This window comes from Microchirus variegatus (genome assembly GCF_963457635.1).
Source record: "Microchirus variegatus genome assembly, chromosome: 20".
NCBI lineage: Eukaryota > Metazoa > Chordata > Actinopteri > Pleuronectiformes > Soleidae > Microchirus > Microchirus variegatus.
In genome coordinates this window covers 20,663,537-20,679,308 of record NC_139821.1, presented here as the reverse complement: position 1 = coordinate 20,679,308, position 15,772 = coordinate 20,663,537, and the positions used below count along the sequence as shown (strand labels likewise).

The 15,772-nt window shown below is 40.7% G+C and overlaps 1 protein-coding gene across 1 annotated transcript in view; it reads right to left on the bottom strand.

Moving 5' to 3' along the window:
* Positions 1-15,772, bottom strand: part of large1 (LARGE xylosyl- and glucuronyltransferase 1) — a 122,543-nt gene that overhangs the window by 10,679 nt on the left and 96,092 nt on the right. Inside the window, exons 8-11 of the mRNA XM_083906821.1 lie at positions 13,443-13,555; positions 10,534-10,659; positions 8,737-8,892; positions 4,215-4,378 (exon numbers count right to left, since the gene is read on the bottom strand). Coding sequence (XP_083762947.1) covers positions 4,215-4,378; positions 8,737-8,892; positions 10,534-10,659; positions 13,443-13,555 — 559 coding nt within the window. The remainder of the gene's footprint in view (positions 1-4,214; positions 4,379-8,736; positions 8,893-10,533; positions 10,660-13,442; positions 13,556-15,772) is intronic.

Genomic DNA, 15,772 nt, shown 5'->3' with positions numbered 1-15,772 from the left:
CAACCAGCAGCTCCTGTGTCCCTGGGAGCTAGAATAAAAACACAGATTTTCTCAATAGACGTCAGTGCAGGGGAATATTTATCCTTGACGTTGTAAATAAAATGCATTTTCCTTAAAACACAGTTGAATAAATAAGCTAATACAAGAACATTTCACAGTTTTGTAGCTTGTGGTGACTCTAGCTTGGATGGTTACACTATTATGGCTGCTTATCTAAATGTCTAAGCAGAAACCAAATTGGAGTTTTACTTCTGGAACCGCGTGGCTACGCTCTATAGCCGCTTTGCTTTGAAATAAATATCGCCTGACAGACAAACTGCTAACCAATCCAGTAGCAGCCATTTGACAATCTTAAATGCACCACATTCAGTCCTAACTTATATTTGTAGACAAAATAAATGACAAACAAGTGAAAGTGTGTGCTGTTCTCTGTCATTTGTTTATCTCACAAGGTCTGTGAGATTTTAGGGAAAACTTCATCCATTTGTGTGTGACTCAAAGATTAGCCACTGGTTCCCTCAGCTTTAATCTGGCTGTTTTAATGAAGATATTGAATAATGAATTACTCAGCCTTGGACTTGAAACTTGTTTGTTTTACATTTTCTATATTTAAAGAAATCTTTAGACGGCTCGTCTTGAGGGGGAAACATGGCTTTACTTTATTTAAAAACTGTTTTGGTCGGGGCCGACACTCAGCGAGAATATGCGACAGACATTTGGAGTACATTTTTGATGCTGGAGAGGGAGGAGGGTTTGATTCATTGATGCTTTTTCGCCTGCGTCAGATTTGATGCATTGATTTATAAAACAACAGCTCATTTCCATCCCAACTCTGAATGCGTCTCACCACACTATAGCAGTCCATTTGGTATTCTATGTGAAGGTGGGATCTTCTTATTTGCTCAGTGTCTGACACTGATTTGGATCTGGAGTACCAGTATTAGACGGCGGCCTTTGTGGAGCCACTGCGGGCCTCATTAAAACAAGACAAAGCCTATAGCGGGCGAGCAGCCCCAAGAGGCAGCTATGTTTGTAATATACACACTCCATAATAATATGTTGCTGAGCAGAAGACTCAACAACCTGACAACATTAAAATAGAGCTGGAATTATGTTAGTCCTGAGGGGGATCTAAAAAACTATTTAAATCTAAATGTTTATTTCACTGGGAGCATGAATGTACTTTTTTTATGGCAGTGGATTAGATTAATTCACGTAATTTTATCATCTCGTGGGGCTTAACGGGAACGCCCGAGGGATGTCGATAATGAAAAGTGTCTGTCCAGGAAAACGTGGCAGGAACGTGTGCCAGACCTCATTTCAGACAAACCAACATAAAGTTGGGGGGAAGATCAGAACGATTATTAGCAGTTTTTGGAGCAGAGAGTTTGGAAAACTTGATACAACAGAGCATTTCTGATTCAATTAAACAAAGTTACAGTTAAAATTCTAGATTTAACAATCTACATAAATGTGTTCATTCACAATTTCAAACACGTAACACTTTCACACACTAAGATGGTCTCACTATTTGGCAAGACCAAGTTGCTGCTTATCACCCTTTAATATTATAAATGAGTTGCTCCAATTTCTATCTGTCAGAGAAGGAGTCTCTGTCAGATATACAGAGCACTAAGAAGATGTCGTATGTTGAAACAACCAAAATGATAAATAAATTAACCACCAATACAGACAAATACACGTAGAAGTACGTAAATACACCTATAAATACTACTATTTGCTTACCATGTACAACTGAGTCACTTTTTCAATCCCCCGTACGTATAGGCTCACTATTTGTCAATCAACAAATCACTGATTCCCTTTGATTCTAATATTTATGACATCTTATTTTATAATTCTCATTAACAATAACTTCAATGCTAAATAATATCTCTATTCTGATTATACACAATTTTACATTGTACTATAGTCTATTTGTTTCTAGACGTTTATAATTTATCTTTCTTTATTATTATTTTACCCTCTGTGCTGCTATAACACAGATTATTTCCACAATAAAAAGTTATCTTATGTTATGTTCAGTAAAAATTTAAGAGACAAAAACCTCTCAAACAAATGCAAATGTTTGTGTTTTAATGTGAGGAGAGTTTCAGTCCACACTGAGGGGCGATAAGGAGACGACACGATTGTGTTTCAGTCAATAATAGATGATTTCTCCCCATTGAAAAAAAGACATTATGACAAAGACACAGACTGAAATGCTGATAACATCATCGTTCTTTAAGATTTCTTGATTTTATTTGAATCACCGTCATATAAAACACATATGTGAAGGCACAATCTGTCAGGTTTTATTTTCCTTTCTAATGCTGTGGTATTAGCAGTAAACTTTTAATGTGTGCTGATGAATGTACCTGACAGTCATCGTTCTCACTCATAACTAAACTAACGTCGGTGAACATCATTCTTATCCTCTTCTCTCCTCCAGCCAGCGAACAAATAAAGGGCTTTTTCTAACCTGTAATACATCCCTGATCTTATTAAGCAAACTGTAAAGTTACGTGTTTTATTAGAAGCTAGGACCAAGAGGGCTGCAGCGCACTCTGGCTAATTATTCTTAATTAATTCTGCTGGTTAATCTCAGAATCCCGGCATTATCTTCACGGGAGGAGCGAGCACAGAGAAAAGCCAGAGACAGAGTCGCATCCTTAATCATAGCCATATAATTTTACAACAGGTGCTTCAGGTGGAGATAAAAGGCAGTGAGAGACCATGACATTTACATTAGAGAGTTTCAAGACGCCTCCAGCTTTTGAATCTTTCAATTCCTAAAATTTGCGTCGACTTACTGACAATTTGCTTACGTACTGTTGCATTTAATGGCATGACGACCAATGCATAGACCACACAAAAGCACCGTGGGGGTTTTCTATGTGTCTGCGAGCAAACATCCACCAGTGGATTTTATTGTGAGAATACTGCAGTTACAAGTAACAGCCTCTGCACTTGGACCATGGGCCCTCGCCCAGTTAGAGGAGTGGTACAAACTCTACAGGAATTGTGTCACCTGAAGGGAAAATTAAAACTAAGACTGGTAAATTTGTCTCTAAGGTTAATCTGAACGAAGCGTTTCAAACACTGACGTCACAAAACAACACATTTGAACTTAATGATGGAGGCAGCTGTTATTTAGGAGGTCTTGTGACACTGACAAGTGTCACTTTTACCACACACAACCAGGGCATCAGGCAGTTTCTTTAAAATCTTTAAAACAACAATCACAATATCAACTTAAAGATGCCCACCTCTATTCCTGTCTTAAAGGCGCCATATGTAAGAATGTGGCCAAAAACGGTTACTACATTAAAATTCAAAATACCAAGGTCTTTTAGGTTTCGTTTTCTGACGTAACTGGCAACCTGAGACTCTGCTGACTGCAATGATTGGTAGACGGCGGTAGGTGGCGCCACATGACGCCAAAACATGATTTCAAAACATAAACATGATTTGCAGTCTGCAAAATATTTTTTTTAATGCAAATATCTTCTATATCTATATCTTCTATATTCTAATATAACTTCTAATTGCAGGAGTAAAAATACCTCATACAACTATCACTATCACTTTAATGAATCTCAAACTGTCTTCACTTCCACACCCTGGAAGGCCTTTAACTTCCTTTCACCTACTATCCATGCAGAAAATTGAGATCATTTTAAAGCTCCCATAGAGTGTTCCTGTTGCACATTATATGTTAGTTATGGAGGTCTACTTACATACATTAACTTGTTTTTATGGTCAAAAACCTCCTAGTTGCTGTAAACGAGCTGATAGAAATCCTCTTTTCTGACGCTGTTTCAGACATAAATCTCACCCAGAAGACAGAGTGTGTTGTGATTGGCCAGCCAGTGTAGAGGCTTCCCAACTGTCTTGTGATTGGAACAATACCCGGAAGTGACATATTCAGCACACCCGCTCTTAGAAGCACAGCTCCCCCCTCTGGAACGGTGGATGCACTGCTACTCATTATCAAAACATTGTTTTAACAATGTTTAAAAATAGCTTCTTCATGACTGAACTGTTTGTTTAGAACCTTCATGGCTTCATAAACAAGGTAATGACGCAGATACACACTAAAAAACAGCCTTAATTGAAACCTGTCTCGGTCCACTTTAATCTTGCTGTGCAAAAAAACAGGATCACAACAAGGATCTTATAGACGTTCAAACATATAGCGCTGTGTGTCGTACCTGTCCATGGAGAGCTGGGCGACCAGAGTGACGTCGGTGTTGTCAGAGCTGGCTTCATACTCGTAGTGGAGGAAGTAGAGGTGAGTCCTGTGGACGGTGAATCGCTCTCGGCGAAACTCGTAGCAGGGATCGTCCTCGTCCAGCTCTGACAGAGTCTTCTGGAGCTGCAGACGCACAGAGAGGAACATCATCACTGTGAGGGGACAAAGGCTGCTGTGGCCGAGCACCACAGACTCTTTGTGTGAGACTTGTGCACCCTCAGAAAACACATGAATAGATAAAACTGACAGACTTGCATTGTCCAACAGAGGGCGCCGTGAATGTCGCAATGATGTTATTCTGTTTTGGTGTGAAAATGCTAAGCTAAACACAAGCTAAACTGTCCTCCTGAGTGGACAATCATGACACCAAAGCATCTGAAAAACGGTTTAAGTTTGGTAAACAAAGAATTAGCTGACTAACCTGTTAGCTTAGCTGTTAGCTCAACAAGTGCTCAACCTCAGGTGGAAAAGGAATAATACAGATGTTGTAAGAAGGCAGGTGTGTTGGGGTCGTACCTATGTTCCCTGGGTCCTATGTTCCCCGTTTTTCCCAAAAAAGGTCCTATGTTCCCCACTTTGTGGAAGCCTGGGTGTGGAGCTCCAGGGTAAAGGGTTAGAGTTAGGGTAGTGTAAGGGGTAGGGTCCTATGTTCCCCGGTCACATACAAAGCGGGGAACATATGACCCGGGGAACATGGATACAGTCCCAGTGTGTTCACCGATCAGCCACATTAAACCTGACAACCTGTAATGTTGTGGCAGAGCTGTTTATTTTTTGATTTATCTGATCCATAAAGAAATGAAGAAATACTCAAATACAAGTTTAAAAACACATTACTGCCGGTTCAGAGACAAACTCTTTGAAAACAGGACACAGACTTTCACCCATGAGCCACAACATAAAAGCCAACGATGAGGAAAAGAGAAGAGAAGAAGGCAGTGATGTGACATTATGGATGCTGTTATAAAAGGATAAAACACCAAAGAAGCAGAACAACAACAACATTAAAGCCAGTTGCCAGGTTTTAATGTTGGGGCTGAAGGTGTTTTGGTAAACAACTTCCTTAAACTCTGTGTCAGGTCGCAAATATTTAGACTTCTGTGCCTGAGCAGAGGCTGGAGATTGCACCGGTACTTTAGCAGTAAAACCAACTCCCTCTGTGTTACCTGGTATCAACAAAATCAGTGACAGTGAGCCAATCAGCATGCAGTTTGACTGAGACACAACAGGGCTCGTGATTGGCTGTCTGCAGGCGTGCAGGACGTTATACGGACAGAGATGGAGCTTGTGTGTGTGTGTGTATGAGAGTGTGTCTGTGTTTGTTTAATGAATTAAACACACATTTAATTAACATTTTACAGTGCATGGAACAATTTTTAAATCAATATCCATCACTAGTTTCACAAATTATATATGCTATAGAAATCAGATATAAATAACATAACTGAATGTTTTTGTTTTAAGAAAACAGCCAATAGGAGCATCATCTATCTCTGAAGAAGTTTAGTTCTCTCTCAGGTGACTCATTTTTTATTGTGTTCAAATGTTATAATGTAATTATTGATCAACAACACCAAAACAACTTTGCCTTAAGACTTATAATGTGTTATTTACATAAGACAAGGAATAAGAGTAGTTTATTCTTCTGTTCTTACAGCTGTTTAAATTGATTTCTAATAATTAGCTCTATACCACACAGACACAGTGATCAGGATAATAAGTGTCGAGATAAAGCATGAACAGATGTCAGCGTTCTGTTCGTAGGTCCGTCTGATTCTAGGTTCAAACACAGTGGACTCAGTGCAGCAGAGCACAGAGCAGAGCTGTGGGTAGAAGAAGAGGTGGTTGACGGTCCGTCAGCAGTAGACTTCAATAGCAGTCCTGGAGCTGCAGTGAGTGACTGGGCGGCAGTGGCCCAGCGGCCTTGAAGGATCCCGGCCTGTAAAACGCTGCTGCAGCAGCAGCCGATCCCTCAGTGACTTCATTAGTCTAATCATCACATTAATGGGATTTAAATCGCTGCTCAAACTCTGAAAAATTGAGTGAGCAAACTATTTCCTGAGTTAAGGACACATTGAAATTGACTGATGGAGGAAAAAAGAAAAAGAAAAAGCTGGCACACCGTGATGGAAAATTATAATGTGATTAGCAGACCACGGAGCTGACACTTCCATAATCCTACAGTCCACAGAGGCTGGTTCTGTAAAAACCCAACTCCTGACTGCGATGACCTTCAGCAGGTTAGAAGCTGAGGAGGTGCACAGAATTACTGCATGAATGTGAAAACACCTGCACAACGTTCTGGTCCCTCTACAGTCTATCAACAAGATTTAATGGTGCCGGGTAGCTCCTCACCGAGTAGAGCTAGCTGCTCTGAGGCTGGAGCAGCCTGGGTTTCCTCCCATTCTATAACCCTTTCACCAGAAAATACATCTTGAAAGTGAAAACTGTATTCTCTTGAATGGACATTAGGGGGCGAGACCACTGTTTTTTTATGAATGTTTATGACAAAATGAAGCAATGAGGTGAATTTTGCTTCCAATTCTATTTAGATGCAAATTGACCATGCATTGGACGTGGTATGTGACTCTATCAGTGTCCAGTAGGTGCACGCATACCTGTGTGTGAAGATGACTAGAGGTAGAGAAAGCGGATGAGTTTAAAGGAATACTTCACTGATTAGCATGTTAGAATAGCATTATTATTTTTTAAAAAGTGTGCTTCCCTCGCTCATTTTCCCCCTGATTTCTAATTTTCTTAAATTTTTGCCCTCCTCCGATGACGCAATATGACGCGTTACGCGCTTCACTGCCGACAACTATATCACATCGTATACTATGAGCAGAAATAGAGTGGAGTGTTGGCGTCAGTCTGACCTCTCGGTGACGTCTTCCTGCTGGAAATGGAGCGTGAACCCTCTTCTCAAAAACTCCAGAGAAGCTTAGCATAGCTTAGCATAGCTTAGCATAGCTTAGCCGACTTGAAGCTTTCACCGCGCTGAATCTCTGACCGGCAAATAATGGGAACTTACTGCTTGTCCTTTCGTTGTTTTTACTGCATGTCCCGGTACAATTTAGCACCATAGAAAAAAAACCTGTGTAATTTGCAGGTCCGCCAGCTATGCTGTGAGACTTCGAGGAAGTGAGCGCGGCGCGCAGAGCATTCTGGGAGTTGTTGTCATTTGCGTACATGAGCGATAAACAAATTCTTCTGCCTTTCTCGGGCCAAGGAGGCACTTTCTTCAAATTTTATTTCACATTTCTACTCCATAGATGACCCATTTTTAATAGACATTCAACTTCCCAGCAGTGAAATATCTCTTTAAATACCTGGGGGGCTTCATCCAAAGCAGTGCAAGAAAAGAGTGCAGGCAGGGTGGGGAGGGTGCAGACGAGTGTCAGGGTTGTGAAGATGCAAAGATTTTCATTGGGAGTGACCAGGACGAACATGATGAATGAGCATATTTGAGGGACAAGGTTAAGATGGTTTGGTCACGTGCAGAGTCGGGATAGAGATCAAACTGGACAAAAGGATGTTGAAGATGGAGCTGCTGGGCAGGAGGATACGAGGAGGAGCACAGAGAAGGTTTATGATGTTGTGGCGACCCCTAAACGGGGAAGCTGAAAGAAGATGATGAAGAAGAGGATGCACGGTAAAAGGCATGTGTAGATGTGCAGTAGACCAACTCTCAGTGAGACCCACACCTGTTCTTCTAAAAATGCTTCATTACAATAACTTTTAAATGACATCACAGGTTGTTAGGAATTCACTCATTGGGAAACATGACACAGTTACACACACTGCTTTTGGTTTTTTGTTGTGGCTGATCGGTGAACATCTGAACAAACTGTAAAACTGCAAAACTGTGCGAGGCCAGCAGGACACATGAGCTCCCATCTGTTCAGTCCACACTGACTGACTGACAGAGGCAGCACTGGAGCAGCTGTTCGTTCATCAGGACAGCCACTGATCAGCTGAAATAAGAGCGGTAAAAAAAACACACGTACACACCGTTTTCACCAGACTGGACATTAAACGAATAATAAAGCAAAACAATACCAACGATTCCCTGGCAGCTTCCAGGGTAAACTAAATCACCTTTGACACAAAAGTGTTTTGACATAAAGTCAAATAAAGTCATCTGCAGAGGGAATGACAGTTGAGTTGGCAAGAAGACAATAACACACACACACACACAATGGCAGCCAAACGTGTGGCCCCATGTGACCCAGAAAACCTCCAAGATGTCTGATCACATCCCAAATGTGTCCTGATGGCGTCTTCAGTGTCTGATTACCAAAGATGCATGTTGATGATAAGTGTGATCAGGTTCTCAGTGTGCAACATTAACTCCAGTTATAATGCTCAGCTCTTAGATGAAATCATAGATATGGGAATCAAGGGCGCTGGAGTTTTTTTTATCAGCACACTTCATATGATCATCGCTAAACAACAAGAACCAGAGACAAAGCTGCACCTACGTTCTCACTGTTGTGGTCGGCCTCGCTGGGACAGCCGAACAGCTCTCGCCGCAGCAGGTTGCCGTCGTACTCCAGGAAGGTTAGATAGAGGTTACGGAAAAACTCCACATGCTTGTTCTTCACTCGAAGCTTCTTGGGAGAGTTCCAGTGGATCACCTGGAGAAGAGGGCGACAAAAGGTTCACGTTAAGATGGTTTATTTCAGAAGAAAAACAAACATTTGAAACATTCAAACCCTGGAAACACTCGCATAATAGAATCTAATTTGGGTTACATTTAAATTCACCTGCACAAAATGATTCCTGGAAGACTACTGAGGCATTGACCAAGACCTTCTATGGTATCTGGGAGCAGTTCTTTTAATTCCAGTGTGTTAGAAAATGGAGGTGACATGGCTCACAGCTGACCTATGAGCCTGACAGTCTCCAAAATGTTCCCAATATCCAGTGTTTAAATGACTGTCAGAGTGACTCAGGTCTTTACACCTGCGTACTCCTGATCCAACACACTGACGACCACGTCTAACTACCTGTGGCAGCATTTGTATGAGATTACCACTGTGTAAGTAACCGTGATTATTGTCATGCAAAGACGCCCCGACTGCTACTTTAACTTCCTTCAGCGGTTGTTCCTCAAATGCCACTGAAGCCGCGTAAAACAGGACATCATCAAATCCATTTCATGTCTAAAAGTAGAACTAAAACAACTGTCGCTGAACGTGGGGCTGCTGTGAGACCCAGAGGAAAGTAGGTCAGATCTTACATAAGCCTTGCAAAATTCACACGTAATTCTACGGTGCTGTGTCAACACTAGGGAATGGTCCGAGTGAACCTCTTATCATTCATTTGAACCAATCACAATTATTTGAAACTGTTTTGGTGCAATCTCAGTAGGGAGGGCGACACACACACACACACACACACACACACACACACACACACACACACCACACACACACACACACACACACGCACACACACACACTATGAAACGGTGGCTCTATATTTGCTCATTTAAATGATAAATAATCCCTTTCCTGAGGGTAAATCCACCCAATGTTATGAGTTATTATTTATTTTTTTTACCAAGAAGTGGGCTGAGAGCAACATATTTTATTTCAATACTTTAAGGTGCCATATGTAAGAATGTGGCAAAAAACGGTTACTACATTCAAATTCAAAATACCGAGGTCTTTTAGGTTTCGTTTTCTGACCTAACTGGCAACCCGTGGTTGCTCGGCAACTGAGACTCTACTGACTGCAATGATTGGTAGGTAATTGAATGCATAATATGCATTCAATTACCCTCAGAAATGTCAGTAATTCTGGAAACACACATGCAGTCTATATATACTATATAAACTCTTGCTGCTGCCGCCACCTTGGGTTAATAGATGCACTAGTAATTACATTCAAAAACAACAACAACAACAACAACAACAACAATAATAATAATAAACTTGAGTTTTGGCTCTTTTTTCAATACTGTCATGGACATTTTTACTGCAGATTTTCTTGGAAAACCATGACACTGACTGACATGTTTTCATTTCTGGTGTTTTTTTCTTTTTGGGACTGAGGGACAAGTTGACTATCAGCTGATAAATATTGCTGCAAACTACTGTCGTTCTATCAGTTTTTAAAATATGAGTCGATCTCTGTAGTGTTGTATGCGTTCACCACATTCGAATATTAGGGGCTTTTGGAAAGACATAGTGAAGGAGATGGGAGAATGCAGTGTGAGGCAGGCTTAAATCTGACTGGGTTCACAGTGAGGACAGAGTGCACCAGAGTCTCACCTTCAGGTCTGACACGTCTTTGTAGCACTTCTCCGATCGCGTGTGGTCGGACAGCTGGACGTTCCAGAAGCACGGCAGCTGGTGAACCAGGAAAGGGTTCTGTTTGATCACGGCGTTGAAGATGTCCTGTGGCGACACACACACACACACACACACACACAAAAACACACACTGAGCTTATGCTTTGCCTTCTGTTTGGTCACCTACAGGTCTGCATTCAGTTTAATCTGACCCTGCTGCCAGATTATTTGATGTCAACATGATGCTCGTCAATCTTGACCTGATTTCTGCATCGACGTTTGACGTCAGGTCAGTTTTAAGCAGCGAAAACAATGTCAGAAAAACAGCAACACTTTCCTTTAGTGACTGTAGATTATATATATTATATTGAAATGTTGCCATTTTTAATGTGACCTCATATTAGAATCAAATCTATGAATCTTCAAACCTGGAGATGCTCATTAAACTAAACTGTTTGAGCTTCTCCTGCCAATCTGAGGCTGACCAGTGTTCAGCAGGAACACTTTATTGTGATGGGACTTATTTACTGACAGCAGTTATATTCTCTCAGAACAGCACGACGTGGACATGCGTGTGTCTGTGTGAGAACAATTGACCTCACACTAGATGAGAATGACACCTGTAACCATGGTAACTGCACTCATTTGTAGTCATCATGTCTCCTCACGGTCAGTGTTTGTTTCTGTGTCTCTGCAGACACTTCCTGTGTCTCTGTAATCTTTGTGATGTTATTTCGTGTCCCCTCGTGGTCACTTTTTATTTCTTTGGAATATATTTTTGTCTCGTCATTGTCACTTCTCGTTTCTTTGCCATTATCTCCTGAAGCCTCATGGGGTAATCTTTTTTCTCTTTGTTGTGATTTTGAGCTTTGATCAATGTTTTGTCTCTTGTTTGTCATTTTAGTCTCTTTGTAGTCATCTGTCTATTTCTGTAAACACTTTTTCTTATTGTAGTTTCTTTTTTAGTCATTTTGTCCATTTGTTGTGGTCATTTTATTTATTCTCCTCATGGTATTTTTTTATCATTGTGGTCTCATTGTACAGGCAAAGAAAGGGCATTTCTTCCTCTATTATTATCATCATATTGCCATTCTTTTGGCTCTTGTAGTCTCTCGTCTTGGACAGATTATTCTCTTATTGACGACCCACTGTTGTAGTATGTTTTCCAACTTTAGAATGCTATAGGTGCACACTATAAGCACTCTTTATGAATGACAATCCTCATTGTTAACCCTAGCAGTAAAGGTGGGAAGATTTATCCCCCAATTGATGGCTTTACTAAAAATAAACTGTACTGTAAAGCGCTCTCTACAGGTGTTACAGTCGGCTTCTGTCTCGTTAGGATTTTGCATTTCCAGATGTTTTAACTGCGGCTCTTAATTTATGCGTCACCCTGAAGCCTCATACGCCGCGTAGCTTTGATAGCTTTAATGAAATCTACTCGAGTTTCATTGGAGAGACATTTTCTGACTTTGATATCTTTGAGGTTTCACAAGACAAGAGTGTCAATGACACTAATGGGAGACATAAAACCTCTATAGGCACATAATGAACACAGTGATAAGGAGGGCTGACAGTCAGCACAAGAAAGGCTGAACAAAAAAAAATCCCCCAGTCGTTTTCCAAACTGCACACCGTGCATGACTTCACTTAATAAAGGTTGAATTCTAATCTCATAAAAACACGTCAAAAATATACGTGAGCTCTGAATAACTGTGAGATTATAGAGATCATTTGCCAAAGAGTCAGTGTTTGACCTTATGAAGGGAGACTGTAAAGGGTAAGTACGGGTAAACACAAATTAAAGGTGCTGCATTACAGATAGTTAAAGGGATTGTTTTGATTAGCTGTGTTTCCACTAAGTGGAATGGTTCGGTTTGGTACAGTATGGTTCAATTCATTGGCACCCTTCCGTAGACTGGCTCCTCTGATTGACAGTCAGAGGATTGGCTGACAGAAAAGCGTATATCTGTGTATTACAATTATCCCATGGAAGTTGAGGCTATTCTCCTGCTGCTCGTTTATTAACCAGAACAGAGAAGAAGAGAGAGCATATTAGTCATGTGGAGTCGACTTTAAGCTCCTCCTCCTTTAAGCTCCTCCTCCAAAGAACACTGTAATTGTCCACTGCTGGTTAAAACAGGTTTTTAACCTCGACTTTTCCTATTTTTATTCCACCCTGTGTTGTATTTTACTGTTATATTTGCATCTTTTGTTTTATTTCAAAGTTAAAACAAGGTTTTTACTTGTATAATTTTCTACTTTAGACTTTCTTTAGACTTTAAATGGTACTTTTACAAATCGTACCATTAAGAATTGTTGCTTTACTTGCTCTGAGACATGCAGGGTTCTAACACAACGCTTAAGGGAGAAGAAACTCACTCGCCTCCACAGAGCTGAACAATGTTGTCGAGGGGTGGGTGTGGAACGCTGAATCGTTGTTTTCATAGACCAATAAATAAAAACACATAATCTGAGGCGCCTGCTCTCGATCCCTGACATGAACAAACAGATGAGAACGCCTACGTGGACAGATCGTCTAAAAGTGTGCGCTGTAATGCACGGTCCAATGTGGCGACGCGCAAGTTGTTTTTAGTCATGAATTTTGTCAAACGTCAGGAACAGTTGGTCCTGATATTTTCTGGATTTTGCCGTTTAGACATCAGAGAGGCAGCTGGAGAATGTCTGCAACAGCAACGCAACAGATTTAGGGAATTTTCTGGAGATTTGACCGTGGAGCTGTCAGGAGAATTCTCCTGGAGAATGTCTGAGGAAATGTTCGTGTTCTATCGTACTCAGCCTCTACATGGACGAGTCTGTGAGCTCGAGGCTCCTGCAGGTGTGGAAACAAGGTGACGAATTAGCAAGTGAGAGAGGTGAGGATGTTACCTGGTCTGCAAGTGACGTGGATAACATGCTCATCAGTTCCCTCTCCGCCGTCAACCTCCACATCTGCTCCCATCTGAGCTTCCGAAGCCGATCCAGGAGAAGCAAAATCACTCCTGGAAAACACACACACACACACACACACACACACACAGACACACTCAGACCAAAATACGGTGGCTTCAGAAACAGAGATTAGTATCTCGCAGCCTGGTAAAGGTGATAAATTCCCATCACGAGGCTCTGAATCCCAGCCTTGTATTTCCTGAGATAAAGCTGTAGACTTTAAGCTTGTAGGCAGGATGGCGCTGGGTGGAGAAAACATGTCAAAATCCTCCTAGAAACATAAATTATTCTTAGACGCTCATGTGCTTTTCTCTGCACTCGCCAAACACACACAGCCACAAACGGGCAGAAAACTCCATCTTCTTGCTTGTTTGGAGTAAAATCAAGCTGCTCATGTTCAGAACAGAGACATGGTGATTATTTCTCCCTTTTCTTTTTTGGATTGGAGCAAACGAGCCATCTCTCACTCCCTGCTGTGCCGCGTCTGTTTCCACAAAGCCAACCAACAAAAGGGGAGGCTTTTTTTTTAATTGCAGTTCATCCTAAACTCAGCACACGCCGGTCTGTTTATGGGATTTTCCGTTCAGTCACAGTGACTGAGGTTTTCAGAGCGCAGAACCTTGGTGACACAAACGTGTCAGTGTGAGTTTTACACTCTGCTCCCTCCGAGACTCACAGAGCCTCTGCAGCGCTCTTTGTTCTGGGTAACACTCCATATAAAGCGTATCCTCAGAGGGAACTGCTGAAGGAGCAGAGATGCTGCATTTGATGGAGAGGAAAACGCATTAGAAATAGGCAGGTGAACAAAATAATGAGGTGTAATGGAATCAATTCCAGTATCAACTGATACAACGTTTTACAAGAGAAAGTAAAATAAAAGAAAAACCAAAGTGGTGGAACACGCCAAACAAGAATCACAACAGCAGATAGTGATCGTTTTGATTTGGGAAATAGCTAATTATTCAGTTTATATGTAAATTATTAAGGATTTATTGATTTATGCATTCTGGGAGTGCATACACATGCAGAAAGATAGTGTGAATTAATATTTTCTGTCCCCTTTTTTTTGTTTTCTATGATGTTTCGTGGGGTACAGAGAGCTATTCAAGGAGCATTTTACTTACATCACTTCATCAATGAAATCCACATGAAACCATATGGAGTGAAATATTACAAACCTCGACTGCATCATTGACTTTTAAACATGGTTGTGTGACTATTTGTTTTCTTTTCTCTTTTATCCAGTGTGTATGTTTGTTTGTTTACATACGGTTGATTTATTTATTCATAATTTATGTATTTGTATTTAGCTGAAACACTGTTTTATTTTATTTCTTTGGAGGGATTGAGCTCGTTTGCCTGTTCTTGTTTTGTTCGGTGAATGCATGTTGTATTTATGTTTGCATTCTGTGTATTTATACAGATTAATAATATTGTAATATTGCATTGGTAATGCAGTTAATGTGAAATTCGACTGTATTGTTGACCAGATGAGCAGAATATACAGTATTTATTCAATGCAACAGATTACACACTGAACTGAGCAGGTGCATTTGAACCATGATAACATTAAACTCTTGGTACTTACAGTTAGAATGTGTTTACAAAACCAGAGGTGACAGAGTGTTTCAGGCTGCTGCCCCCAATTTATACAATGTTCTCCCCCATATTCTTACAGTCCCTTGATCCCTTGAGTCATTTGGCTAAGCTGGTTTACCTGCTTATCGTGTGCGTTTTGTTTTTACTATGCTTACTCTCTTTGATTTATTTTCCACGTCTCTGTGTTCACTTTTATTCTTTGTACTTGATTTGATGAGAAGTTTTTATTAAAAAAAAGTTTTTATTAAAAAGTTTTTAATCTGCAAAGTTTACTACTTCCTTTTTTTGTGTGCGAGGAGACTCTGCTGTGACTAGGCGCACATTTTGTGTCATTTACTACTTACTACATTTACCTTACTGATTTAATACTTGATATAAATCTATTGAATTTGTGATATTTGGTGGCAAAAGCCAATTTTCAACATTAAGATTATTTCACTGACCCAATGTTGCACAGAGGACAACAAGTTGCTGCTACTGCATGTGTGAGGAATACCAGGCAAAGTTGTAAGCAGTTAGTATTAGTATTAACCCCACACAGGTGCAAAATGACCCGACTCACTTTGCGTCCAGTGTGAATGCACCAGTCGTGAATGAGCGTCCAGAATTCACTCTTTTAGCTCTGCATTTGGTCACCACCATTGTCTAAGAAACATCTAACTGCGTCT